The 27,962-nt window shown below is 34.2% G+C and overlaps 4 protein-coding genes across 13 annotated transcripts; 2 read left to right on the top strand and 2 right to left on the bottom strand.

Moving 5' to 3' along the window:
- Positions 1-2,279: 2,279 nt before the first annotated feature.
- On the top strand, positions 2,280-11,447 carry LOC18104493 (putative 1-phosphatidylinositol-3-phosphate 5-kinase FAB1D). Of its 9 annotated transcripts, XM_052446649.1 has the most exons (15): positions 2,280-2,511; positions 3,013-3,094; positions 3,129-3,175; positions 3,751-3,983; positions 4,089-4,122; positions 4,210-4,908; positions 5,254-5,398; positions 5,477-5,818; positions 6,191-7,006; positions 7,238-7,566; positions 7,934-8,057; positions 8,208-8,363; positions 8,652-10,127; positions 10,208-10,474; positions 10,822-11,447. In XM_052446649.1, the coding sequence occupies exons 4-15, from the start codon at positions 3,752-3,754 to the stop codon at positions 11,164-11,166; spliced, it is 4,965 nt and encodes a 1,654-aa protein (XP_052302609.1). In that variant the 5' UTR covers positions 2,280-2,511; positions 3,013-3,094; positions 3,129-3,175; position 3,751; the 3' UTR covers positions 11,167-11,447. The 9 variants fall into 9 exon arrangements, with proteins under 9 accessions (XP_052302609.1, XP_024439284.1, XP_024439283.1 ...); XM_024583516.2 differs by having other exon boundaries at positions 3,013-3,175; positions 3,683-3,983; XM_024583515.2 differs by having other exon boundaries at positions 3,007-3,175; positions 3,683-3,983.
- Positions 11,448-12,335: 888 nt separating this feature from the next.
- Positions 12,336-12,974, top strand: LOC18104492 (protein DMP2). Its single transcript, XM_006376267.1, has one exon. The coding sequence runs from the start codon at positions 12,336-12,338 to the stop codon at positions 12,972-12,974; it is 639 nt and encodes a 212-aa protein (XP_006376329.1).
- Positions 12,975-13,051: 77 nt separating this feature from the next.
- Positions 13,052-16,101, bottom strand: LOC18104491 (probable arabinosyltransferase ARAD1). Its single transcript, XM_006376266.3, has 3 exons — positions 15,367-16,101; positions 14,637-14,890; positions 13,052-13,820 (listed from the first exon to the last, which is right to left on the bottom strand). The coding sequence occupies exons 1-3, from the start codon at positions 16,004-16,006 to the stop codon at positions 13,269-13,271; spliced, it is 1,446 nt and encodes a 481-aa protein (XP_006376328.1). The 5' UTR covers positions 16,007-16,101; the 3' UTR covers positions 13,052-13,268.
- A 7,806-nt stretch (positions 16,102-23,907) lies between these two features.
- On the bottom strand, positions 23,908-27,087 carry LOC18104490 (uncharacterized). 2 transcript variants are annotated; one of them, XM_024583326.2, is made up of 3 exons: positions 26,849-27,087; positions 24,606-24,932; positions 23,908-24,493 (listed from the first exon to the last, which is right to left on the bottom strand). In XM_024583326.2, exon 3 carries the CDS (start codon positions 24,454-24,456, stop codon positions 24,151-24,153), a length of 306 nt encoding a protein of 101 aa, XP_024439094.1. In that variant the 5' UTR covers positions 24,457-24,493; positions 24,606-24,932; positions 26,849-27,087; the 3' UTR covers positions 23,908-24,150. The 2 variants fall into 2 exon arrangements, with proteins under 2 accessions (XP_024439094.1, XP_024439093.1); XM_024583325.2 differs by lacking the exon at positions 24,606-24,932 and having other exon boundaries at positions 26,849-27,080.
- Positions 27,088-27,962: the final 875 nt, after the last annotated feature.

The following is a 27,962-nucleotide window of genomic DNA, read 5'->3' as shown; positions in this document are numbered from 1 at the left end:
CTTTTAATTTTATCCCATGTGATTTCTTAATCTAAAAATAATCTATAAAATTATATTTTTTTTCAATTTCACCCCTATGATTTTTTTACTTTTCAAATTTGGTCCTCATTCTTTTAATTGCTATTTATTTTGTTTGGAATCATTTTTAAAATTGTTTTTTTAAAATTTCATAATCATTTTTTTTTCTCTCAAATTTTTTCTTCATTCCTTTTTTGCTATATATATTTTTTATTTTTGCAAGTTTTTTTAGTAATATTTTTCAACGATTTCATTGTTCAAAATTAAATTGATTGAGAGTTAGGTTTATTAATTAAGGGCAGGTCTTGAATTTAACGAGCTGCAAGTTTTAGAGATTAGACCGGATTTAGAAAATTTACTCGAGTTTGCTTTTTTTTTAAAAAAAAATTGATATATATTTTTTTGAGTTTTGCTTTGTTAGTTTTTACAATTTGCCTTCTATTAGGCTAGTATTAAGTTGTTTGATAACCCGAATAAGTTCATGTATAATATTTTGACCTTACTTTTTTTGTTGTTTTTTATCTATTTTTTCTATTATTAATTGAACTAATAACTGAAACTTAAATTTTTTTTTACCCTAATAATTTTTTTATATTGAAAAACAATCTGCAAATTACTGGTATATGCTACTACCATTTTACTGGTCAAAGAGAAAAGATGAGGTACCTATGTGGTTGATAAAGCTTATATACTTTATTATTTTTTTAATTAGATTGAATCCATTACCTCAAGTACTTAACTTTGAAATTATTAGTAAATTATTAGTACTAATAGTTAGCATCCGTCCATTTACTCCACCACTAGTTTTAAATATTTTTATTAAAATATTTACATAAATTTGTAATTTTCCTAGAAGGCCAAAAAGGTTTGTTATATATTTCTTATCCCTTTCATGAAAAAAAAAATAAAAAAATAAGGCCAACAGTTATGATATAGTTATGCCTTTTGGTTATTTGCTAAGAATTATTTTGCATTTCTAATTAATATTTCCTTCCTTATTCTGTAAGATAGTTTATTATAAAAACTTAAAATATAAAATAGAACAGGAAATAAATTGCTTTCATATTTTATAAAAAAAATAAAATTAATTTTAGTTATTAAATTGAATGTCCATAGTTGAGATGGTTGATCTTAATTTTTTTAAAAATCAAAACAATGTTATTTTGAAAATATAATAAATTTTTTGATTAAATTTTAACTGATTTCCCTAGATAAATCTAGACCAATCTAGACCTTATTTAATGCTGATTAAATTTTTCAATTCATTTTTTATTTTAAAAGACCAATCTAGACCTTAGAGCAATTCATTTATTAATTGTAACACCTTATTTAATGCTGATTTTCCTTCGGCAATTTGGATTTGCCCTTATCCCTTGTCCAGTTGCGCTAAAAGAATGTCTCGAAAAGGGAGAAATTGTTTTTGAACTCCTCAACCTATAAGAAAATGACAGGTAGGTATTCCATCTATTTTTTATTATTATTTTGACTAGGTCTTTAATTTATCGATAGATTTTCTCAGGAATATCACCATTAGGTCACCAATCTATTTATTTTATTTTATATTTTGATTAGATTCTCAATATATTAATAGACTCTCAATGATTTATTTACTAAATTTCTTTTAATATGATATATTTGACTGCAAGTTGTCAAGATAAATTACTATGTTTTTGTTGTTGTAGGTTTAGTGTGTATTTAGCAATGCAGTGAAAGATAATTTTACAAAAATATTTTTTAATTAAAAATAATTAAAATAATATTTTTTCAGATTTATTTTTAAATTATTAACATCAACGTATCAAATTAATAAAAAAATATAAAAAATATTAATTTAATATTTTTATAAACAAAAAATAATTTAAAATTTATTTTAATAAACAAATTAAATAATAAAACCAAACATACTCTTAACAAATATACGATAAATATTATTATTCAAACTACATAATTCATAACTATTTTTATAATATTAGTACTTAAATTTTTTTTTTAATTTCTTTATACCAATTCATATTATAACTACACTCATACAAGTTTATATAAAAAATATATATAAATATAAAAAACCGTAGGGTAATAAAAGCAAAATAATATTTAATACCATTAATAATCTATCCTGTTTCCTACAAGATGCGGAATATCTAGTCTAGTCTTAGCCGTAATTTTGCAGACAAAATCTAACTAAAAAAAATGCTGTAATAAAATAAATAAATAAATGACTAAATACAACTCACCACCGAGCGGACCCACACTTAATACCTTTCTTCTATTTTCTTCTCTGCTTCCTCCTTCCTCATTCTTCCCTCTCGTGACCCATTTGTGGACTTCACAAAAATTCTTCCTTTTCTTCTCTACACGGATAAACATACTCCTTTTGCCTTCAAATATTGTGGGAGTTTAGTTTAGTTTATTATTTTGCTTATAAAGAGTAGAACTTGGTGAATTAAACAACAGCAAGAACCATACCATTGTTCCCTTTTGGTTTCTATAACAGTAAGTCATGTTCTTTACTTTCTTTACCTTTTGGTTTCTTCATGTTTCTTTCCTTCTTTTTTGGTTTTGTTTTGACTGGTTCACGAGCTTAAAAAATGGTAACTTGTGTCTGAAATCTTGATTTTTTAATGGAAATTGTCTTTTGAAGATATTATTTAGTTGCCATTTTGGGTTTTGAGTACTGATTTGGAGATTTTATCCGATTTATGGATCAATTTTTGACTTTTTAACTCCTGTGGGGCTTTTTTTGTTTTTTAATATGCCATTCAAACTTGCTGTGTTATCTTTAGACTTTGTTGATCAGTTTTCTTGGTAGTGTTGGCGGATTACAAGATTTCGGGTAATTTCTTCTCTTTCTTTTTGTTTAGTTTTGCCTGGTGGTGATCTTGATTTCTTGAGAGAACTGTGCTTTAGTGTGTGTCTGTATGATGTTTGAATCTTCATCTCCTCATTTCAATTTTGTACTCATTTCTGATTAAGTTTCTGTTTTTGAAGTTACAGTATAATCATCCGTATTTTGTTAACGACGTGCACTTCAGTTTCCGGGGAACTTCATTTGAATCTTGGTCTTATCATATTGTTGGTGCAGAACTTTGGATTAAAAAAAAAAAAATTCGAATGTTTCGTCTACAATCTCTAGCAATTGTAGAGAAAACACCTTGCAGTAAGAACTTGACTTGGGACTGTTTGATTTCAAGTATATTTCTGCCTTTTTTTCGTTTGATATAGAATTTGGGTTCACCCTAAGAATGTGTTTCTTCTTGTTTTCTCTCCCCCCCCCCCCCCTAATTTTCCTCTCTGAGGACCCTGCTGACGACCTCGAGTCTTGACACCCTGTTGTATGAGACCTTTTGGTTCATGTTATATCAGAAGTTTTTCCCACAACTTTGAAATTTGATGAAGTAACTCATTATTTTTGAGGTTTTATGAATCTTTGTATTGTATTTTAGGTGGAAACGATCTAATATTGTTGGTTTTTGGTTAAAGAAGAGGAAACATCGTTTATTTTTTTCTCTGTGTTTTTTTTTTAAAAGAATTTAATTCATGTTTTTGGTTGAACTATTGCTTTAATATACTAAAAGTGTCTCATATAATACCAAAAATGTCTTGTATATCAGGAAATTTGTTACTTATTATGAATGAGTTGATTTTTTTTTATTGAACCAAACAGGTGATCAAGGTTGTACATCATTTCAAAATAGACTAAGCCGCTTTACTGTTTTTGAATTGGATGTGTAGCATGTGTCATTATTGTGGTGCTGATCAGGCAAAGTTGAAGGATGAAAAGCAGAAACTAGAGAATGGAGATTCTTTAAAACTAAATGGTGAAGAGCCCATTTGGTCTTGCCAATTTTGTCAGGAAAAGCAGGAACCGGAATTGATGAACCATGATGGTTTGAGTCATTCTGTGTCACCAATGATCAGTCCATCAACTTCGTTGTCTATCAGTGATAGATCTATCTCAAGCTGCAGTAAATTTCTGCCTCTCCTTGTTACTCATCTTATATATTTATGTGATATACTGACATCTTGTTGTATAATTCTTATGTTTTTTTTTTGGTTATTTGTTTGCTTAGGTGATCTTTCTGTGGATGTAAACTCGCATGACCGGTATGTATCACACCTTTGAAATGTAGTGCAGTTACATATTTTCTTTGATTGTTTATTAACGATGATTTGTCTTCCGGCATTTGTTAGGGCTCATCAAGAGGAAGGAACGGTACACAGTGCCCAAAAGGATCTAGGTTACGGGGTGAATGACCAACAACACAACACAAGATTGGAAGCTCCTGTAAATAGAGTGGATGGATTACATAAAGTGACAGGGAAGGATAGCCATAATGGCAGTGATAGAGACACAGTGAGAGATGTAGAAATTGTGGAACTTGTTAACGATCAAGAATCAGAAGGTAACTCTTCTGCGAACAGTGTTGGATTTTCAAATGAAGGAAATGATATTTCTCAAATCAGTGACGACGAAGTAGATGCACGGGTTTGGGAGCCTCCTGAAGCAGAAGATCCAGAGGATGATTTGGACGGTGGTGTGGCTTTTATTGATGACGATGAGGAGTGTGGCGATGGCACAAAATGGGGTAAACCAAGTTCTTTGAGTTGCTGGAGGGGTGAAGGCAGTCAGAGCTTCAAGTTCAAAGAAGAAAAACAGAAGGCAATGGAAGAAGTGGTTAATGGGAAATTCAAGGCCATCGTGAGTCAACTTCTTAAAACAGCAGGTGTTGCCTGTGTGGTGAGAGATGGTGAAAGTTGGGTGGATATTGTTACATCTTTATCATGGGAAGCTGCTTCATTTTTGAAGCCTGAAGCAGTGGATGGGAAAGCAATGGATCTAGATGGTTATGTGAAAGTAAAATGCATTGCAACTGGTTCTCGTAGTGAAAGGTGATTGCATTATTCTTGTATTTTCAATGCCTCAGCCTTACCCCCCCCCCCCAAAAAAAAAAAAAAAGAAGAAAAGAAAACACAATAATACAAAATAAAAAGAAAAAGAAACATGATTGACCCAGTAAATAAAAATGCTCTATCATGAAAGGATGTGTGGTGTGTTGTATAGCATTTTAGCTTAAGATTATTTTTTTCAAGCTAAAAAAACAAGAGAATTTTGTAACATTCCTTTGAAGAAAAAAAAGGAAAAGAAAAGAATAAAAGACCGATTTTTAAAACAACCCTTAGGTACACCTTCGAATTCTTGATTTTATTTTTATTTTTGGTTGTATTTTCTTGCAGTCAAGTTGTGGAAGGCTTGGTCTTTAAAAAACATGCTGCTCACAAGCACATGCCCACTAAGTACAAGAACCCAAGGTTGTTACTGATCCGAGGTGTGCTTGGTCACTCTTCGAGTGTATTGTCATCATTTAAATCAATGGAGCAGGTATTTGATCCGGATCTCTCAAGTCTTGTTATCGCATATCTATGCTGTTATTTGTTTTGATCATTTTCTCACAAACAGGAAAAGGATAATCTGAAGTCTCTCGTTGAGACCATAGAAATGTGCCATCCAAATGTAGTTTTAGTAGAAAAATCTGTTTCTCGTGATGTCCAAGAGTCCATCCTAGCTAAAGGAATCACATTGATCTACGACGTGAAGCTCCATCGTCTAAAAAGGATCGCACGCTGTACTGGTTCACCGATTTTATCATCTGATGCTTTGATTAGTCAGAAGTTAAAGCATTGTGACTCCTTTCATATCGAGAGATTTGTGGAGGAACATGCAGGGGTAGGCGAAGGAGGAAAGAAGCCAAGTAAGACATTGATGTTCATTGAGGGCTGTCCGACACATTTGGGTTGTACAGTGAGTCTATAAACCCTTGATTCTTTTTTTTCTCTCCTAGTTCTCTGTTGTGGAGTGTGCACTCATCCATCACTTTTTTAGTACCAGAGGTCTATGCACAAATGAACACTTGGTTGCTCTCTTCCCCCCCTCTCTCTCTGACACAAGAGAATGTATGTGCTCTTGTAGCCCAGGCTGGTCAATTGAAATCCTGTACCCGACCTTCCTGACATGGTCATTTAAATATGTCAATGTTGGCTTTGCATTATAAGAGGCTGCTAAAAATTTGATCATACCACTCAGTTTGTCTCTCAATTTCTTATGGGAACATTTGCTGTTCCTTCTTTCAATGTAACGCTCTTCCTTAATTATATGTACAATATGATTGTGCAGATTTTGTTGAAAGGAAGTCACAGTGATGAGTTGAAGAGGGTTAAATATGTGACCCAGTTTGCAGTAGTAATTGCATATCACTTGATTCTGGAGACTTCGTTTCTTGTTGATTGGAAGACAATGTTTTCTTCAGCAGTATTTGCTGGAGTAGCCAGCAACTCATCAAGAGATCTGCAGTCTTCTGTTTTAGGAACTAGTATTCCTAGTATTGAGGAGTCTACAACTGAAACTGGTTCATCTACCATTGATATTCCCATTTGTAATGGATTTCATGAAGAAGGTTTCCACAATATAAATATAGGATTAGAGGGATATAATCCTGCCATTCTTTCTGGATTTTCCTCCCTTTCAGCCTCTCTGAAGAAAGTTGCTGGGGACAGCTTACCTCTTGTCTCCTCTTCTCCTCATCAGTCTTTATCTAATTACGTTGGCTTCAATGGAAAAGAAATTAATGGTCAAATCTCGGAAGAGGTTCCAGTTTTAAAAACTGTGGAAGCTTCTGACCTCTATGATATGGAAGGTAAAAAAGGTTCTGACAAAGAGAAGACAGTTGATGATGGATATCCTCAATCTTTGTCTCCTTGCTCCGAAGCCTCTCTGGACAGAGTAAAAGATGTCAACTATAATGAAGATCAAATCCAAAGTGAGGGTGATGTCAATGCAGTGTTGGATTCTCAGAGTATTTTGGTTTTGATGTCAAGACGGAATGCCTTAAGAGGGACTGTATGTGAGCAAAGCCATTTTTCTCATATAATGTTCTACAAGAATTTTGATGTTCCCCTCGGAAAGTTTCTTCGGGATAATTTACTCAATCAGGTTATTTCAAATCTCATTTGTAAGAATTTTGATGTAGTTCTAGATTGGCCATACCGAATGGGAATTAAATATTTCTTATTAAGGACTTTATAATCTTTTTAGAAATAGGTTTATGCTTTTGCTTCACTAAGTATCCACCATGTCCACAACATGGGAGAACTCCTTAACTGTTTTCTAGATTTAGATTGCAGTGAGTTGGAGTTTGCGCTGATAGAAACTGCTTCATTGCAGAGAAGCCAGTGCAACACTTGCGGTGAATTGCCGGAAGCACACTTTTACTATTATGCTCATCATAATAAGCAGCTTACCATACAAGTTAAAAGGCTTCTGAAGATTTTGCCTGGAGAAGCAGAAGGAAAACTTTGGATGTGGATTCGCTGTGGTAAATGTAAACATGAAAGCAAATTCCCAAAATCTACTAAACGAGTCTTGATTTCAACTGCTGCATGTAGCCTTTCCTTGGGAAAATTCTTGGAGCTGAGCTTTTCCCACCAATTTTCATCTGGAATTTTATTTAGCTGTGGCCATTCACTGGAGAGAGACTTCCTCTACTTCTTTGGGTATGAAATATTAAATCAGGTCCTCTTTATTTTGATGAATTTGTTATATTGAGTAGATTGTGAAAATAATGTCTTTATGCTCATGAACTAGTGATAAAACGTGTCCAAAGAGGAATTCCCTGCCATGGGATGTCATAGGAGCACACATTTTTTACACTAGGTACCAATTTGAATTTTTTTCCCCTGTTAGAGGATGGACGCCCTAGGTTCTTTCTGGAATATTTTGGTCAAAGTTTTGCTGCATGGCGCTATATTTAGGAACTGTGATGTAGATAAGTTAATTAACTGGTGTCTGCACTTTGTGAATCTGAAATTTTGCTCTTTACCTTTTGTGCTTTGTCATTCATGGTATTTATGCATTTTGCAGACTGGGTCCTTTGGCAGCAATGTTTAAATACTCTCCAGTGACAACCTATACTTTGTCTCTCCCACCTCAGAAGCTGGAGTTCCATACAATCAGGCCTGATGGCCCCAAGCAAGAATTTCATGATGTATGTGTCTCTGATCCTAGCTCCTTGATCTTTGATGATGCTTCAGTGTTTCTTTACGAATGTTGGAATAAATGTTTGTTTCTCACACCTTCTTTTATGATATCTTGAATCTCCATGAACTGGAATTGATTTTCCTTTTGTTTTTTCAAGGTTTATGTAAGAGGGATGTTACTCTTCAATGGGGTTGGTGAGACTTTGAAGAATTTAAGATCTCGATTTGCAGGGTCAGTTCTGAATCTTCAAGGTTCATTGAAAGAATTCTCTGATATTGAAGATATGTTGAAGCAGGAGAGTTCTGAGTTCGAGGTTAGTTTCTTATATTTTTTTTGTCATTTACCTAAGTTAGTTTCTTATATTTGTTTTTTGTCATTTAACTCTTTTAGGTTCTTGCATGTGTGACTATATATGAGTCTTTATTGCACTGACTGATAAATGGCATTTTTCACAATTTTAAGTTACACCTACACGTGTATTTCATTTAAGTGTTTTTCCTTTAAACACAAGATCAAAAGTTCTTTGTTTCTGTTCATGGTTGCTAAGTTTTTCCTTTTTTCTTTGGCTGCACTGTTGGAAACAAATCCGTTAAACATTCAGAAAGCTGTTGTTAAAAATAGGGATGAGGCTGTTTATAAGCTTCTTAGCTTGAATCAATTATTGTGGGAGCTTCTTCTTGAATCATGCATCTGGGAAAGACGTCTGCAGTCATTGCTCTCACCTGATCCTTCAGTGCTAGTGACTGGTGCCAGTGAGAAAGAAGTGCAGGACCGGTTTGAGTCACAGATGACTGGCACTGCTGATGGAAGAAACCATGGGAATGATACTAGCAGTGATAAAGTTTATGAAAACAGTGGCAAATTGAGGGATACACTCAGTACAACTGTTAGAGCAAGTGAATTTTCAATAAAAGAAATTCCAGTTGATGGTCACGATCATGAATCTAGGGAACATGATAATCTTTACACCTCACCTACCGTGGCTGAGGATATTGAGAGGTCAAGAGTGAGTAGTCTGAGCCAGAACAGGTTTTTCAACCAAGAACTATTTGTGAAACCTAGTGACTCTGCCCACCAGCATTCTGATGATGGAAATTGCCAAGCAGACTATTTTTCTGATATACAAGTTGAAAGAACCATTCCAATTGTGACTAGTATAGGGATGAGTGATTCTTTTGTTGATTCTGATTCATCTAAAAAGGGTACGTCTGCACGTTCTCTAGCATTCAGCTTAGAGAACTCAAATGGATGGTTCTGGATGCCATTTTCAGAAATCCGACGGATCTACATGAAGGATCTTCAGAGAGGTTTCATGCCAAAATTTCAGCCGATCAGTAGCTATATTCAGGAACACGTATCTGCAGCTTATCAGCTAATCATGGAGGAAGGACAGAGGCTGCACATCCCTGTTGGAACTGATAATTATATGGTGAGAGACTACGATGGTGAACTCTCTAGCATAATTGCTTGTGCACTGGCATTTTTAGAAGATCAACCTGTTTCAACAGAGCTTTACAACGAGGATGGTAGGAAAGAGGGTGGCATGTCTTTTAAATCAACTGATAGTTTAGACATACTGACTCGAATTCCTACAATGATCTCCCCACGTTGGTCTTCTAACGGTTCTGATTCAGATTCTGTTCATTCTAAACTAAATATTTCTTTGGAAGAGTCACACTTGTCCAGCTTTGATGGGTTAAATTTATTGGAAGCTGTGGTTCCTCCAGCAAATCTCAGCCCTGAAGTCTCTCTTGCGGTATCAAAATCATTTGGAAAGGGTAAATACTCTGTAATTTGTCTATACGCTAAGCAGTTCCGTGATCTTCGGAATCGATGTTGTCCATCTGAACTTGATTATATAGCTTCCCTCAGTCGTTGTAAGAAATGGGATGCAAAAGGTGGAAAGAGCAATTCCTTTTTTGCAAAGACACTGGATGACAGATTTATCATAAAGGAAATTAAGAGGACAGAATTTGAGTCATTTGTGAAGTTTGCTCCACATTATTTCAAATACATGAACGAGTCATTTGAGTTAGGAAACCAAACTTGTCTTGCAAAAGTTCTGGGGATTTATCAGGTTCAGTTTCTGGATTTCATTACTTTTATCCGTTTTGTTTTGTTCTTCAAAAACTTAATTGTTTCCATACAATTTTGCAGGTGATCACTAGACAAACCAAAAGTGGGAAAGAGATAAAGCATGATCTGATGGTCATGGAGAATCTTACCTTTGGTCGAAACATCACTCGCCAGTATGATCTTAAGGGAGCTTTACATGCTAGATACAATTCAGCTGCTGATGGTGCAGGAGATGTTCTTTTGGATAAAAACTTTGTTGACGACATGAATTCCTCTCCACTATACGTCAGTAATACATCAAAGTATCTCTTGGAACGTGCTGTTTGGAATGACACCACCTTTCTTAATGTGAGTTTAACATCAATTCTTTCTACTAACTAAGAAGATAGCCATGACCAGATATCTTCAATCTGATATAATTTCTGGATATATTAAATTTGCTAAATAATATAATGTTGATTTACAAGCCAGAAGCAGCAGTGCTGGTCTCTCCTGTCCTCTTTGTTTTGCCCGTCATGCAGTGCACCCTTGCTCTTCCCTATGTTTTTGATCGATAGACTTTTTATTCTTTTTTCCACAATTCATAATTACTACTTGTTCTGATAATTACAATCCTTCACGTTATTTTCAATGCCAATTTTTCAAAATGCTCTACAGGGCATGTTGTCTGACACAGTTCTTGTTTGTCTTTGCAGTCAATTAATGTTATGGATTATTCTTTACTTGTGGGAGTAGACACCCAGCGACGAGAACTTGTGTGTGGGATTATTGATTATCTCAGGCAGTATACCTGGGACAAGCAGCTGGAAACATGGGTGAAGTCTTCCCTTGTTGTTCCTAAAAATGTGTTGCCAACTGTAATATCTCCTATAGAGTACAAGAAGAGGTTCAGAAAGTTCATGACTGTGCACTTCTTGAGTGTTCCCGATAACTGGTGCTCACAGAGTTCCTCTAACCCTTGTGAACTCTGTGGCGCTGGAGAAGATGGTTCATCACAATCCAAGTCCCAAAAACAAGGGCAAAATGGGCATACTCATTAGTTTCATCTTCTGGTTCATGATTCTTTCTCTTTTGTTTAGTGCTGCATTTGTTTTTAAGCCAGTCCATATTACTGTATATAGATAGATGTCACAGCTGTATAGTCAACCCTATGATATTAGCCCTTGTTAGCAAATTTATGGGGATAGTTTTGTTTCTATAGGTCTGCCAATGTTGCGCTATAGTTTTGAACAAAATTGTAGAGAGCCATGAACTGGTTATCTCAAATCAATCAAGAAACGAAAAAAAAAAAAATGGCAACTATTTTAATAGCTTTCTTACATCTGCTGATGTTCATGTCCAGTCCATTTTGATTATGCTAAAAGAACTATGGTTTTTTGAAAGTGAAACACCAGGGGAAAAACCCTAGTTCTTTTAGCATGCATGTTAATGTTAATAGCTTTCTTAAACCCGTAGTTGGTCTGAATGCTAATCTTACTTTGTTCTGGATTGTCTAAACATCACAAAAGAATATGGAGCAGGAACATATCGAAGATGCCATCCTAAGATGAGCAGCAGATCCCTTGAATCACTTTTTTTTTATGCATTTCTGTTTTCGATTAATGTTTTACTGTTGGTGTGTTATTTCTGTTGTTTCCCTCCAAAGAGTAGGATTGAAAACTATTTTGTTTCGAACACATATTGAAGCCATTCAGGAAATAAGCGGTGACACAGAAATCCCTCTAGGACTAGGTAACAGAATTCCTATCAGGTCTGATAGTTATGAACGAATGGAGTATGATTTGTTCACCTTTACCATCTGCTAGCTAAGATTGCTTGGCAAGACAGTCCCCGTAGGGTTTGCTAATGGAGTAACTCCACTGAGAGAGGTTACTAGCTTTTGAATTTGGGAGATTATAAGAGGAGTCTTCCTCTTCAACTCAGCAGCTGACCAGAGCCATTGCTCCTACCTTTGAACCCACTTTTCAAGGATGTCAAGTGGGAAAGCGCAGCCATTTCTCGAAACAAAAGCGAATGCCAAATCTTATAACTAGGAAGAAACCTTCCACAGAAGTAAAGATCCTAATATAAAGGTGAAAAAAGGGAGAGAATTGCTTGCCTTCCCTCCTGCCCTATCAATTCAACAAAGAATCACCTCTTACTTCCTACGTTAACTTCCTTTATCCATCATGTCTTTATATTGCCTTGCATTAGAAATTGCTCATCAAAGATGGACAAGTCAATCTGGCAAGACCTCGCAGAAGACTCTGAGCCTAGCGATGATTACTGCTATCTGAAAGATGATGAACCTGATGAATCTCGTTACCTACATCTAATCAATGCAGTCCTCAGCGGAACTGCTAGGCTTAACATTCTCTTGCCCACTGCTACAATCCTTGCCTTCACCATTTTCGCTCCTCTTCTAACCAACGATGGCATATGCACTACCTTGAATCGCTGGCTGATGGGTGCCTTATGGGCCCTTCTGGCTGCCTCCTGTGTCTTTTTCACGTTCACTGATAGCTTTCGCACATCAACTGGGAGGCTGTATTATGGTTTGGCAACATTTAGAGGGATATGGACCTTCAATGGAGGCAGGAAGAAACCATGCGTGCCGTCGGATTATAGGCTGAGGTGGGCCGATCTCTTTCACGCATCACTTTCTTTGATTGCGTTTCTTGCTTTTGCTGGGTCACATGGTGATGTTGTGGGGTGTTACTATCCAGCAATGCCTAGGAAAGTGATCAACACTGTTCCTCTTGTAATTGGTTTTGTGATTAGTATTTTGTTTGTTTTGTTTCCTTCCAAAAGAAGAGGGATTGGGTACCCTTTCTTGCTGCAGAGGGAAGCGTTCTATTCTAGATGCTAGAATATAGCTCTCCTCTTTGCGCAAACCTGGAAACTGCTGTATTTTAAAACGAAAAAACAATTGTCCGCTCTGCAAGATCATTAATGGAAGCTGATTTATGATAACAAAATGGCAAATTTCTGTGGAGTGCACTGTTTAAGAACTCTTTTAGCATCCCGAAATTTACAAATGTGAAACCAGAAGAACGATTCCCCCCCCTGAAACATGAAATAAACTGCCTTTGTATAATGCATCGTGCCAAAAGCTATTAGGCTACAAAAAATACATGAATAAACAAAAATTAATTGATTTGGTTCAGGTACAATGGCAACGCAAAGGAATTGATACACCAGGCGGTTTTCTCTTCTCTCTAACAATTGCTTCCTTGATCACAGGCAATTTTTCATGTATCTTTTTCCATATGTGATTCACTGCACCATTAGGAGAAATAGGACCAATACCACCTGGGTGACCATTTTCATACTGATATATCAGCTGGATCTTAGCCATATTTCGACGAAGTTCCTCCTTCTGCTTCTCGGAAATGCTTCTGAGATGATCCATCAGCCATGTGGGCTTCAAGGCATCATCACCTGCAACAAAAACAGAGAATTCTGTGTAATCCAAAATGCCTTCAAATGGCAGCTCAATGTTGTCGCTTACAATAACAGGTATACACAGGCTTTGGATGGCATCAAAAAGTCGGCAAGAAGTGGGGGTGTCCCCAGCTGGATGCAAACAGAATTCTGATGTTCTCATCCCTCTAATGGACAGCTCTCTCCCAGTGGCATTGGGGAAGCCTTCTTCCATGATAACACCAGGCTCATTAACCAGCAAGTCCCACAAATTTTCTCGAACTATGCCTCCCTGTCAACCATAATGTTAGCAACAACATAACACACGTCATCAAGCAAAACTCGAATGCATTTAGGTAATTTGATTGATACGAGGGTGGAAGTTAAACCCAATTAACTTTTCTGAACAGCCTCATATAAAATAACTCAAGACATAAGATCACCAATCAAATAGAAACAAACGAGAGAGACCCTCTCCCAGGGCCCTGCAACCCCGCCGTTCTCATACACAAGCTTAAAAGTCCAAATTAATTTCTCCCAAAGGATTGCACAAACTCCAAAGTTAAAAGTGAGAGAAAACAACAGGGTACAAAGAAGAGCTGTATATTTATCACATAATAATGGGCACACAAACAAGGGAAAAAGTCCAAATTTAATTTCCATTGTGTAGGTAAAAAAAAAATTCAAAATTGAGAAGAAAAAAGAAGACTGCTGATTAGCTGCTGAGTTATCACATAAAAAAGGGTCCCGTGGATAGTGAGGTGACAAATCCAAGCTTGATTACTTGAATGTCTGACAAATTAATCAGAAAAAACATGGATTGGGATTACTAGAGGTTATTTTGTTCCATTTTTGTTTCAGAGAAATTTTAATACCGAAACAGGAAACAATGCAAAAGAAAATTTCTTAGTTAGGCATTTAGTAGGGTGCGGGTCATATGATACATGAACCTAAGCATGTCATTGAAAACAAAAAAAATTGGCTCTTCATTGTATACAAATAAAAAGTTGCAGCTGGTCAAAATAAATGCCGAAGCAAATGACTGTATGTTAGTTTTGATGATTAAACAACAGCAATGCTTATAATAGTTTCTGAATTGGATACCGACCCGATGCCTATGTTTGGCTCCTTTAAAATAAAGAAGGGTATTGCGTTTCTTGTTCTCTGAGAACTGAAATCTAGGAAGCAGATGCGTGTATGGAACAATCACATCTTTCAGCAGTGAAACTTGGGTATGCCTTATCATATCCGATGAACTACCATTCGACGACTTCGAGTCAAGCCTATACCACCCACCAAAGTCTACCACCAAGAGAATAGCAGGGGCTATCTCAGCTCTTACATGCCACATCGCAACTGGGTCTGCCAAAGAATGCTTCAAGTTTTAAAATAACCTGACAATCCAGAGACTAAATCATAAGCTGCTAAAGTATGCTTCGCACTTCTATTTTCTTGCTTTATTGCTAGGCAAGGCAAAATCATCATTGTATTTATCAATCTTAGTGCAATGGCAATAATGTTATACATATAACAGATCAGATAAACTAAAACCAGCCCAAACAATTACTTCAAACCCACTAACAACGTAGCCCACTTTCAAACAACTCATACCGCAAAATTGCAAACCTCACAACAAATCCAGGACTAGAAAGTTACATTCTAAAGACATATAACCACTCACTAATCCTATCAAATCATATCCAACAACGCCAATTAATTTATATCAAATAAAACAATAAAAAAAGAGCAACGATCAACCACAACAATAAATGATCCAGAACAAATCAAATATTAAAAGCAACAACCACCCATATTGCTAAATCAAAAAATCACACTACCTGTAAGAACAAAGACATGATCTTTCCCACCGGATCGCTTCCAAGCCTCGGAATTTCTCACAAAATCCACCACTTCCTTCTGCCTTTGATAATCCTCATTCCCTTCTTTTCTCCTAAAACTTCCCTTTCCTTTTGCAAGCTCCATTTCAGCACTCAACGTAGCAAAAAATGGCACAAAAACAACATCAGCTTCGTTAAAATCAAATACCCTTTTAGCAAAAGAACGAGACTTTAACTTCTCTGAAGTCATCAAGTCACCAGTGATCCAGTACTCAGCACTGTACTGTTTAATCAATGGATTCTCAGGGTAATCAGGGAATTTTAGGTTTTTGATGGGTCGGGGTCGGATCTGGTGATCTGGGTCGGAGCTAATACGGGCATCGGGCATTGAGGAAGACCAGTATTGGTCAAGAAGGCCATAGTTGAGAGATCTAGGGAGGTCAGCTACATAGACTTTGATGAAAGCTTGAGAGATTTGTAGGGTGTTTTGGGGATTTGGGAAAGATGAGATTTTGTTGGAGATGAAGAAGAGAGAGAGGGAGAGAAAAGTGAGGAGAGTGAAAGCGAGGAAGAGAGTTGGGTTTGAGCATGGAAGGGGGGTGGTGGTGGTGGTGGTTGTCTTTGGTGGTGGTGGCGGCATTTTGGTCTAGGAATTTTGCTTTGTGCTTTGAAAGTGGCGGTTTTTGTAGGGGTGGTGGTGGGGGTTTTCCAGATTTGGTTAAGAAGGGTAGAATGGCCATTTGGGCTTCAAATTTATTTTTTTTGGGGGGATAGCCTATAGGTTATAGGATGATGAATTTTGTATTTATTAGAGAATCTGGGGGGTGTTAAATGGTTCACATTTTCTAACTTTAATTTCCTACTTCATTTCCTTTTTTTTCCCGTAATTTAGTAGAAAACTAGAAAATATATTAATTTCTTGATTTTTGATAAATAAAATCTTAATAATTTAAACCTACAGAATAATAGAATAATGCAAAATATGATTTTTTTTCTTTTTCAATTTCATTACTTTTTAAGATGTTTTATCCATAATGGAATAAATAAGAAGATATATATATATATATATATATATATATATATATTTATTTATTTATTTATGTTTTCCAACGAAATGTTTTATTTTAAAAATGAAAATTGGCTTTTCCATTTTTCTATCATGAAAAAACTTGTATTTGAAAATTCAATACCGAGTTATGTTTCTCTCTCTTATTTTCCTTTTTTTTTCTTTTATCTGGAAAAGTATAGAAAACTCAATTTTTAATATATAGAATACCAAAATATATTATTTTATATTTTTTAATTAGTAATTTTACTTTTCTAATTTATATTCTAAAAAATTAAACATTTATATTTTTTTAAAAGATTAACGAATTAACTTTCCTTGATTTTGTAATTATCATGCTTCCAATGTTACTCTCCTTTGTGCTTATGTAGCGTTTAACAACGGTTTCGGGACAAAAAAGATGAAGATAGAGTAAAAAAAAGAAGAAGAGAGAGAGAAAGATACAGATAAAATTTTGTTTCATAATGATATATAAGATAAAATGATTGTCTTTATATCATGTTTGGTTATGGTGGACAAACCATAACAAAATATAAAAAAAATCTATTTTACTATTAATATGTATTGTTATCAAACTTATATAGTTTTAAAAAAAATTAGATTTTTTTTTACTTTAGTTTATATTAAGTGTTGAAATTAATAATATTATAATAACCTTAATTATAAAACAAGGATTGACTACATTGATTGACTCGAGGTCTAAACTAGTTCGAGTTTAAGAAAAAAAATAGAGAAAGGACTGACTTGACTTGATCTGGTAAAAAACTCAGGTCAACCCGGGATAAAACACAGGTCAAAAACATGTTGACTTTTTTTTAAAAAAATCTTGGTAAAAACAAGGTTACTTTAATTATTATTTTTTAAAAGCCTTTTGGTTTAGCTAGGTTGACTCTCCTGACCTGTGACCGAACCTTGCTTTGGGTCAACTTCGAAGTCGGGTTTTAAAACTATTATAATAACCACTTTTATCCATACGTTAACTTAGGTCAACCTGTGTTGACCCTCTTAACTCGTGACCTGGACCTTGCCTTATTCAACTCCAAAGTCGAGTTTTAAAACTATTATAATAACAACTTTTATCCTTATATTTACACAGATCAACCCGGGTTGACCTTCCTAAGTCGTGACCCTTGTCTTGCCCTAGGTTGACCACTAAATCAAGTTTTAAAAACTATGATAATAATCACTTTTGTTTTATGTTGATCCAGGTCATGTAAACACCCAACAAAAAAAAGTAAAGCCAGAAACGACTCCACCGTTGTTGATGATTTTTGAATCGGCAACAACACAGTTTTCGTTGATGATTTATAAGTCAACAGAGGGATGTGCGCGCTGACGAACCCATGCGTCAACCATGGAAGCAATTTCATTCATGATTTCTAAGTCAATAGAGGGTTGTGTGCTTTGACGAATCCATGTGTTAGCCGTGGAAGTAGTTTCGTTGATGATTTCTAAGTCGGCAGCGACTCAGTTTTCGTTGATGATTCTGAGTCGGCAGCGACTCAGTTTTCGTTGATGATTCTGAGTCAATGGTGGCCGTGTGCACTGACGAATCCGTGCATTTTGTAAAACCTGACAAAAAATTTAGTCTTTGGCCAACCAATATTAGGAAGAATTGAAGGATATAAACTAACCAACCTTAGAGAAAATCTTGAAGGAGAAGGGCTGACCTATCCTAGGGAAGAATTGAAATAGAAACTGGCCAAAGATAACCCAAAAGGGGGATAAGAATAACCCTGTCTAGCACCTAAACACCCCACCTCATTTAAGAGAGGTATAAATACAAAGGGGAAGAGAAGGTGCCCTTCCTCTTCCTAAAAAACAGCCGGCCAGAAGCCTTGGCTGCAACAATCTCTCTTTTCAAAACAGAACCAAAATAGCATGCATGTAAGCCCCCTTAACTGTTGAGTGAGAAGAAAGTTAAAAGAAATGAGAGAAAACCATGAAAGAAAAGTGAGCTGGAAGGGCCGGCTGTTGTAGTAAAGAAGGAAGAGAAGAAAACCGAAAGGAAGAAGAAGAATAACCATCAAACCTGCACTAAGACTGTTCAGAAATGTAAGGTAAGGCCAACACCATTTTCTTGGCTAGATATTACCTCAAATTTTGAACAAAAAAAAGAGGAAAAAACTCTAGCATGAGAGTTTAGAACCCTTACACTTTGACTCAAGATTTATTAAACTAGGAGTGACGAACCTAAGTGGAATGATGGATAAATAAAGGCACGTGTAGATTCTTACAAAGAAATGAATGAGTGTGTGTGATTTTGAATGTGTAAAACTTAGTAAGGGGCCGACTAAATGGAAGGGATGGATGGCATGAGGATTGAAATGAAGAGATACATGGATTATAACCTTATTAAACTCTTAAGGACATGCAGAAGCTAAAACAAAATCTAAATTGATATTTATGTCTTAATTTTCATTAAGGATTGATGAATTTGTATGGGATATGAAATGGAAAGATGAAAATGCTTGGATTGTGGTCTTGTTGGACTCTTAAGGACATATTTGTGCTAGAACCGAAATTATATTGATGTTCATGCTTTGATTTTATTATGAGATTAATGAACTTGCATGAATATGGTTCAAGTTAATGAGAATGTGGTTGCGACATGATTGTTGTGATTATACTTGTGTTAATGACATAAATTCTGCATATGTGGTGGATGAAGTTATGTGAAAATGTGTTGGATTGATGTTAAGTGTAAAATTGTATTATTAGTTAGCCTTAGAATTATGTTAGAGCTAAAATGAAAATTACATCATGATCTAATGCTTTGTTTTTTTTTTTTTATATATAAAATGAATGAACATGTATGTTTGTGAATCATGAGAATGGGTATGCATTGAAAAATGTTATTATGAGTAAACTTATAATAAAATATGATGAAATTGTATGTACAAACTAGGGAGTAATGGGCAGCAAGGTTTTGGCTAAAGAGGGAGGGAATGAATCATGAAGGAAACTATGCATGATGAACATAGTTAGAATGACATGAGATGAATTGAAAATAGAACCCTTATGTATTGAATAATCATATTACTTGTGTAGGTGCATTACCATGATACAATTGTGAATGTAAGAATGTATGGTTGTAGCAATGCTAAATGCCAGTCTTGGAAGTGATGACTTGGGAGAAACCTTGGTAAATGTACTTACATAGATGTTGTTTTTGTGTTGTGTAATGATGTATGATGATTGGAGTGTGGTTGGTGATGATTATACTCAGCTAGGTTGGAATATGTGTAAGGGAAAATGCGTAGCGTAAACCTTATGCATAGCCTAGGAAGAAGGAAAAACCAGAAATGACTCACCTTGTCGTTGATGATTTATGAATCCATAACGACTTAGTTTGCGTTGACTATTTCTGAGTCAGTAGCGACTCAATTTTCATCAATGATTTTTGTGTTTATAATAGGATATGTGCGCTGATGATTTCAGCGTCAACCATAGAACTGGGTTGCGTTGATCATTTGTGAGTCGACAGCGACTTAGTTTTGGTCAACAATTTATGTGTTAATAGTAGGGCATGTGTGTTGATGATTTTTGCATCAGCCATAGAACCAGATTTCATTGACGATTTCTGGGTCTACAACGACTCAGTTCTCATCAACGATTTTTGAGTCAACAGTAGTCCATGTGCGCTGATGATTTCAGCGCCAGCCGTAAAACCAGATTGCGTTGATGATTTCTGGGTTAGTAGTGACTCAGTTCTTGTTAATATTTTTGAGTCAGCAGTAGCTTATGTGCGCTTACGATTTCAGCGCCAACCGTAGGAATGGATTGCGTTAACGATTTTTGAGTCACCATCGAATCAATTTTCATTGTCGAATTCTATATCATTGTTTAGGTTCATTCAAATAGAATAGAAAGCTTTTACATTGAGCAGTAATGTGACTTTTATGCCTACGTATATTTAAAAAGATACCATAAAATCTATGTAGACAATTTCTCAAATGAAATTGATATAATATAAATATATTTTCTCGTTAAAGAAATAATAAGGAGATTATAACCTTATAACAACTCTATTTTTGGTACGAGACATGAGAGAACCACCACTTACTCGGTTCTAGTTCATATAGGTGTCACGTGTTTTGCCACGAGCCGAATAAATTTTTCTTTAATTTAAAAAAGTGATATTTAAGTATTGTTAGCATGTTTTAAAAAGAAAAAAAACTCTTGCTGCTTGAGTTATAGATTCTGTTAGGTCCAATAAGATGATTTAATTTAATTTTATGATAAAAAAAGCAACAATATGTATTTAATCTAAAGAGAAAAAGTGATAATGGTAATATGTAAAAAAAACATTTGCCCAAAAAAAAAAGAATTATGAAGCTGAGTTCAAATATAATCGAATGTTAAAGGATAAAATCATGACAAAAAAATGAAAAATAACAAAAAAACCTCAAGCTAATTTGAGTTAGTACGACAAACTCATGATCCGGGTCGTTAGGTTCGGCCATCCTCATAGAAAAAAATAAAAAAACTTAATCTTTTATAAACCTAATGTTAATGGTTGAAATTGAAAAAGAAAATCGGTGTAAAAAAATATTAAAAGAAAATAAAGATGGCAATTTGGGTTAACATTTTATACTCGTGAACCGGGTCATGAGACTGAAATCATGATACCAAAAATAATTATGAAGCCCAATTCTTAACCATTCTAATGTTGAAGGATGACATTGATAAAAGAAAATCAATTTAAAAAAGAAGATCCAAAGAAAAAAAACAATTAAAAGAATGAGGACTAAATTGACATAAAAAATGAAATAAAATGATGTAAAAACTTTGAGCCAATCCAAGTTAGTATATAAAATTCACGACCCAGATCGTGAGGTTGAGATATGCTCATGAAAGCAAACCGAAAAAATAAAAAAGTTTAATCTTCAATAAATGCAATGTTGAAGGATGCAATTAAAAAATAAAAATCGGTGTACAAAAAATAAAAAAAAAGACCGATGTCAATATGAGTTAACATTCCATACCCATGACTTGAGTCAAAAGACCAGAATCACCATATCAAAAAAAAATAAAAATAGAAAGCTCAATTCTTAACAAATTCAATATTAAAGTATGAAATTGAAAAAAGAAAACCAATTTGGAAAAAAGATGTAAACCCCCACATAAACATAGGATTGAAAGCAATGAAACATTGACGAGTAATGAAAATTCAGAATGAAAAGAAATGAATAAATGGTAAAAATAATAACAAAGGTGATGTGTAATGAAGGGGATTACCTCCATAAAAAATACTTCAAGGTGTAGTTGAAGTTAAAATGAGGATTATAAATTTTAATTTAAAATTCATAACAACAATAAAAATGGTAACGAGTTTCGCTGGATAGAAGAATTAGGAAAATTTAAAATAAATATTTTTTGAGATAGAGAAAATAATTATTAGGAATTATGATGGAAGTGAGGAATAAAAGCTAATAAAGAACTACACAAAAAAATATTGGTGTAAACCCGACTAAAAATCGTTAATGTTATTGTGAATTAATAAGAAGTCTAAAAATAAAATAAATGAAAAAAATGAAAAATAAATATATTTTAGAATAAGAAAATGGTCCCTAGAATTTAGTGGAATAATTGATACATGTATGCAAAGATTGAATAAGAAAATTTGGATTTTTGAAAAAAATTCAAAACTAACTATTTTTACACTATCACACATAACTTTCTATCCAACTTGATGAAACTTTGCTTGAAATGTCCTGACATATTTCTTTACATAAGGTTAAAATTTCAAGTAATTAAAAGTTTAGGAAGACCTTGCCATTTAGGTAAGAAACTGAGTATTTTACATGAAAATCACGTAAAAAGTAAGATCATAATTAGAAGAAAAATATTATCTTCTTGCTATAAGGAAGTGTGGCTGTGCTTTTCAAAAAAATTGAATTTGTTTTATTCAAATTATTTTTTGGGGTGTTTTTGGATCATTTTGATGTGCTGATGTTAAAAATAAATTTTAAAAAAATTAAAAAAATATATTATTTTAATGCATTTCGAAATGAAAAACACTTTAAAAAACAACCACTATTACAATATCAAACACTACCTAAAAACAACTGGCCAACTTCTATTAAAGAGGAGAATGAGGGTTTCTAAAATTTCCACCAAATTTTGAGAGAAAATTCTCTCTTTTTTTTTTTTTTTTTTATGATGTAGTAGGTAGATTTAAGCAATTACTTCAAAGGGAAACATGATCTCAATGGATTTGGGAGGCAAAGATAAAAGAAAAGGAGTGAAAATTATAGAGAGAGAAAGCTTAAAGCCTAGGGAAAGGAAGAAGAATTTGGAAAAAACTTATTGAAATGCTTGTTTAAATCCATTCTAGATGTCTTTAGGTAAGTGATCTTACTTTTATTTCTTGTTTATGATGAGTAATTTGAGGAATTGATATTGGTTGGTAAGCTTGAAAATGAGTTAGTATAGGAAAGCGTTGAAATAAGTATTATTATTATTTTTTTTTTGTTGAAAATCATGTTTAAATGACTTTATGTTGTGATAGGCATGTGATTTCAACTTTCATTTCTTGGTTTTGATAGTATAATTTGGATGATGGAGAAAGTTTGTATTGAGTTGTGTTGGGTTACGGTTTAGAAGAGTTTAAAATGTGTTTATTATTGAAAGTATGATTAATGATGTTGAACCAAGTTAGAAATTAATGAAAAATAAAATGAAAAAAAACCTGATAAATTTTCTGATTTCTGATCATTATGAAATTTTAATTCAACATGAAACATGATATTCAAAATTTTCTATCAAAATTTTAGTTAAATCCACTAGTCATATTAAAAATTGCATTATAGACTGTTCTAAAACTTATCAAAACCTAAAAAAATTTAATTATTATTAAAATAATACTTAACATTATTATACCAAAAATATATATAAAAAAATCCCCACTTAAATCCCCACGTCATGACTCCAGTTTCATGGCAATGGGCTTTGGGAGGAAACTGGACAAGCTAGATACCTTACAGATTTGATTGCTGGGAAGCCTTCCATTATTTTCACCTGAAATTCATCCACGTTTTCCCCCCCTTTCAATTCATCTACTAACAGGTGCTGAAAAACCTACCTGATAATTTGTGCCGTCTTGCCAGCCAAAATGGGATGGGAACTGGAACCCTGAAACTGAAGTGAAATTGCTATCAATGACTAGTTGACAACTCTTCTCAGGCAGTCTGCTACTTCCTACAAGCCTACAACCGTACAAGGTGTCTACCTCGTCAAAATCATAATCCATCTAAAGCTGTCCGAGGTTAATTATCAGCCTTTGCATATTACTGCTTTACTGTAGGAGAGCGGTCTCCTATCTATGATAAGTTGAAAGGAACCGTGGATGCTCATCATGCAGCTCACCACAGCCCTAGGTAATTGGCCAAAACAAGAGGAGGAGGAGAAAGGCTACATGCTAGAAGAATTCTAGGCACACCAGACCATTATCTACCCAAACTCGAGCTACATCAGCGAAAAAAACCCAACTGAGATACAAAAATTAAGACCAGCAATGGCGGACCATTAGAAAAGAAATATGAACAAGATTTCACATTTAATTTTCCTAAGATGGTCACAAACGCAAACTCTTCAAGTGGAAAAGCGAGCTTAACTGCATCCATAACAAAAAAAATATAAAGGAAAGACAGCAAGATAAATCTCTAAAGCTATCACATGAGCAGAGAGAACGGCAGTTTTCCTTCTCAAAGTAGTTATCGCTCCATCACAAACCCATCAAAATTCCAATCTCTTACAAGGTCTCTTCTCACAGCGCGACTACGTACTAGTCGCGGGGGTCCTGTCATGTCATCATTACCTGGACTAGATGGTTGTGGGGTCACTTTGGATGATGATGCAAAGGAAGAGTTTGCTCTGGGAGGAGGAAGAGATAACTTCCGAGTTATGCAGTTGGCAATGGCAGAACATCTTCCTTCGTTGTCTGAACTTGAGACTGAGTAGCTTCTAAAGGAGTGTGATGGACTTTCTACGCTGTGGCATACAAGACATGCTAGACTCATATTTTGTCCACTATTTTCAGATCAAGGATATGTCTTTCTGCAAGTTATACGCCAACACAAAAAAAGAACAGATCAGTATTTTGATAAATAAAACTTGGCATATCAAAAAAGAAAATCCATGAATTGCTTCAACCAAAATGTATATTCACTTCTTCTTTCCTGGTGGACAGATGCAATTCCCAAAGCTGACAATGCAAATCCTCTAGCTCTCCTTTTACATATTTTAGCTATTCCTTAAGTGGATGATGACAATGCATTCAAATGACATTAACTTTCAATAAAGTAACACGAGCAAAAATAATTTGACTTTCTAACACTGATCACCAGGAAATTCATGCAGCAAGATTATGGACAATAATTGGGTATATAGTGGGTGACAATACAGGGTTGGTAAAAACACTAGCAACAACAGAGATTGGTTGGGAATGCAAAGAGTCAATCCTTGCTTAACAAGAGAACAACTTATTCCAGCTAACCTGTAAAAAGCACCAAATCCTGTCTCAATAACTATTCAGGTTTTCCAGTTAGATACCGTTAGCGGCATCCATGATTTATCTATTAGTGACTACAGTTAACTTTGGAAGGTAGTAAATTATCATGACATGATACCTAATTACCCAATGTGAAGCTACTTGTAAACTGAACATTAAGAATTTTGTCTGTCTGCCCCAGATTATTAATCCACGCATCAAATATCCTTTTGGCATAAGATTTTCCTTCTTAAAGCCTTGCATATTGAAAAAAGAAAAGAAAAGAAAAGAGAAAGAGTTGATGGTAATAAAGATAAACAAAGCTGCAATTTTATGGACAAGCTAGCTAGAGCTACAATAGGCTTCCATTAACACAGTAACGTTTCTTAAGCGGATCCTAGAAGCAGACCATTCTATCATTTTATTGCTTTCTCACTGCACTCTTCACCACTGAAGCTAAAGACCACAAGCTTCATTTGTCATATTTCATCCTATCTCAAGTACACTGCAACTCCAATCCTCAAGTGGATCTTGCCTTCCCCCAGGCATGAAACTGTAATACAAAGTCAGAAAATTCCAGCCCAAAAAAGATGACTAAACTACTAAAATCTATCACTTGATGCACCTACTTCAAGATTACAATATGTCATGAACAAACAAACTAGGTTCATCTTCTAAGATAATAATGCCAAAGGAATGAATATGCCTATAGAAATGGTCATATCAGACCTAAGAATCGGCAAAGTGTTAAACCCTGGACTTGATAATAATGGAATTCCTGAAAATTGAAAATTGATCATGAATTGAGTGTATGTTAGGGAAAATAGTGCATCCTTAGCTTTTTAGGGAGATAACCCCTTTTGCACTACAATCCAAAAAGGCATTAAATGCCATCCCCTCCGTGAATACGCTTGTTATTGTACTCTCAGCAATGTTTCTCTTCCTGAAAAAGTAAACGAAATTTCTATAGGCTGACTGGTATGGATCAAAAATTACTATGACGAAACCTATAATTCATGATAGCCAATCTATTGCCATGCTTCGCTACTCGAGTACTTCACAACAGGATTCTCTACACTTCACATCCACAAGCTAATTATATTTCCTTGGATTTGCAATATGCACCTCCAAAACCAGCAACAACTAATCAGCACCTCCAAGTCCCACCTTTTCTCTACTAAATAAATCAAATAGATTTTCATAGCAAGAAAGGTTATTTCTATTTGCAGCCATACAAGCCATAAGGCATCCACATAATACCATACGAGGGGGTGTTCAAGAAACTACAAAGAAGATCAAGCAATTCATATAGGATCTTTGTTAGGAGTCTACTTCTAATGTTCCCCCTTCATACACTTCAATTTTTCTCCATGATCTCATGGGGCACAATCCATTGAAATTAGAGGTTAGAAAAATTCACACATGGGGACAAATCGGCTGCAACATTTACACCAAAGAGCATGTGTCATAGCAGTTAGTTATGATATGGGAAAGAAAAGCTAATTTCCTATACAATTTTCAATCATGCTAGGAGTAGAACAGCCCAAGCCCCACCTCAGTAGCCAAAAACACACAGAACCAATAGAGATTATCTATAATCCACACATAACAGGTAAAGAGGGAAGCAAAAGAGTAAAAGAAACTCATCAGCAATATGCTAACATTATAAACCCATTAACCAAAATCCCAATTCAACACTGTCCATTAACCAGTTAATCACTAAAACTAACCTGTTCAATCAAAACAAAGAAAACCCATCTCCAAAATCATAAATTTATTTCCATATTTGGCAAATGAAACACAAAAAAAGATTAATAAACCCACCAAACAGAAACACATGCAAACAGACATGAATTAAAACAGAAGAGATCTAAACAAAAAGACAATTATGTTCAAATGATTGAGATCCTAGAGAAAGAAACCTTAAAAAAGAAACGGGAGTCACTCTTGTAATGGTAGTTTGCAGTGTTGTGGAGATTCCAGGGGTGGGAGAGGTTGAATATAACACTAAAAGATCCGAAAGATCAGAGCTCAGTTGTCATTATATCTTTAAGAGTTTTTGAACGATTAATTATTTATTAGTGTGCGCTTTTGTCTTGTCAGCTCAGCCTCTCTCTCTTCTTCACTACTCGTACTTGGGTTTGTTACCTAGCTATTATTTTGGGTCTGAATACTGACCAGTAAGTTGGTCTCAATAAACAATTTTATTTTGTTGGGCATATCCCAGCCAATTTATTTATCGACTAAAACTAAGTTTATGATTAATATTGTTATTAAAAGTATTTTTTATATTAAAATATTTTTTATATTTTTTAATATAAACACGTTAAAATAATTAAAGAGTACTAAAAAAATATTAATTTAATAAATTTTTTTTAGGTAAAATATATTTTTAAAATACATCCAAAAGTAAAAGTGATTGGATATCATCACTGTTTGTTTTTGCGTTTCAAAAATATTTTTTAAAAATTTGAAATTTTTTAATTTTTTTCCTTTGTTTCAAATAAATATTTTTGTGTTTTCAGATCATTTTAATGCACTGATATCAGAAATAATTTTTTAAAAATAAAAAATATATTATTTTGATGCATTTCTAAGTGAAAAATATTTTGAAAAATAATCGCAACCATACTCTCAAACACACTAGTTTGGAGCTGCTGTTTAACTTGCTTTTTTTTTATATAAAAAATTGATTTGTTTATTTGAATTATTTTTTATTATTATTTTGATGTGCTGATGTCAAGAATAAATTTTTTAAAATAAAAAAAATATTATTTTGATATAATTTCAAGCAAAATATATTATAAAAAACAACCACTAACACATTCTAAAACACCTCATTTGATCATTAAATCAAGTAAGATTAAAATTCTTGAGCATATTTTGAATACATAATTTTACATTTAATTAACTTGCATATTAAGCGAGATTAATTTTTTAAAGATAATTTTAAAATCGCACATTAACATCATTTTAATACATTAAAAAGAATTTAATAAATTTATCTAAATATTAATTTGAATGTTTGAATTAAAG

Source organism: Populus trichocarpa, chromosome 13 (genome assembly GCF_000002775.5).
Source record: "Populus trichocarpa isolate Nisqually-1 chromosome 13, P.trichocarpa_v4.1, whole genome shotgun sequence".
In the NCBI taxonomy this organism is placed as follows: Eukaryota; Viridiplantae; Streptophyta; class Magnoliopsida; order Malpighiales; family Salicaceae; genus Populus; species Populus trichocarpa.
This window is presented reverse-complemented; position numbering and strand designations above follow the sequence as displayed.

Coding starts and splice junctions, on each gene's coding strand:
- LOC18104491 (XM_006376266.3), bottom strand. CDS start 16,006: ATGCCGCCACCACCACCAAAGACAACCACCACCACCACCACCCCCCTT. Junction 14,891..15,366: donor TCATGTCTTTGTTCTTACAG/GTAGTGTGATTT, acceptor ATTCTTTGGCAG/ACCCAGTTGCGATGTGGCAT. Junction 13,821..14,636: donor GAGCCAAACATAGGCATCGG/GTCGGTATCCAA, acceptor TATGGTTGACAG/GGAGGCATAGTTCGAGAAAA.
- LOC18104493 (XM_024583517.2), top strand. CDS start 3,743: ATGTGTAGCATGTGTCATTATTGTGGTGCTGATCAGGCAAAGTTGAAG. Junction 7,567..7,933: donor GACTTCCTCTACTTCTTTGG/GTATGAAATATT, acceptor TGCATTTTGCAG/ACTGGGTCCTTTGGCAGCAA. Junction 10,475..10,821: donor ATGACACCACCTTTCTTAAT/GTGAGTTTAACA, acceptor TTGTCTTTGCAG/TCAATTAATGTTATGGATTA.
- LOC18104492 (XM_006376267.1), top strand. CDS start 12,336: ATGGACAAGTCAATCTGGCAAGACCTCGCAGAAGACTCTGAGCCTAGC.
- LOC18104490 (XM_024583326.2), bottom strand. CDS start 24,456: ATGAGTCTAGCATGTCTTGTATGCCACAGCGTAGAAAGTCCATCACAC.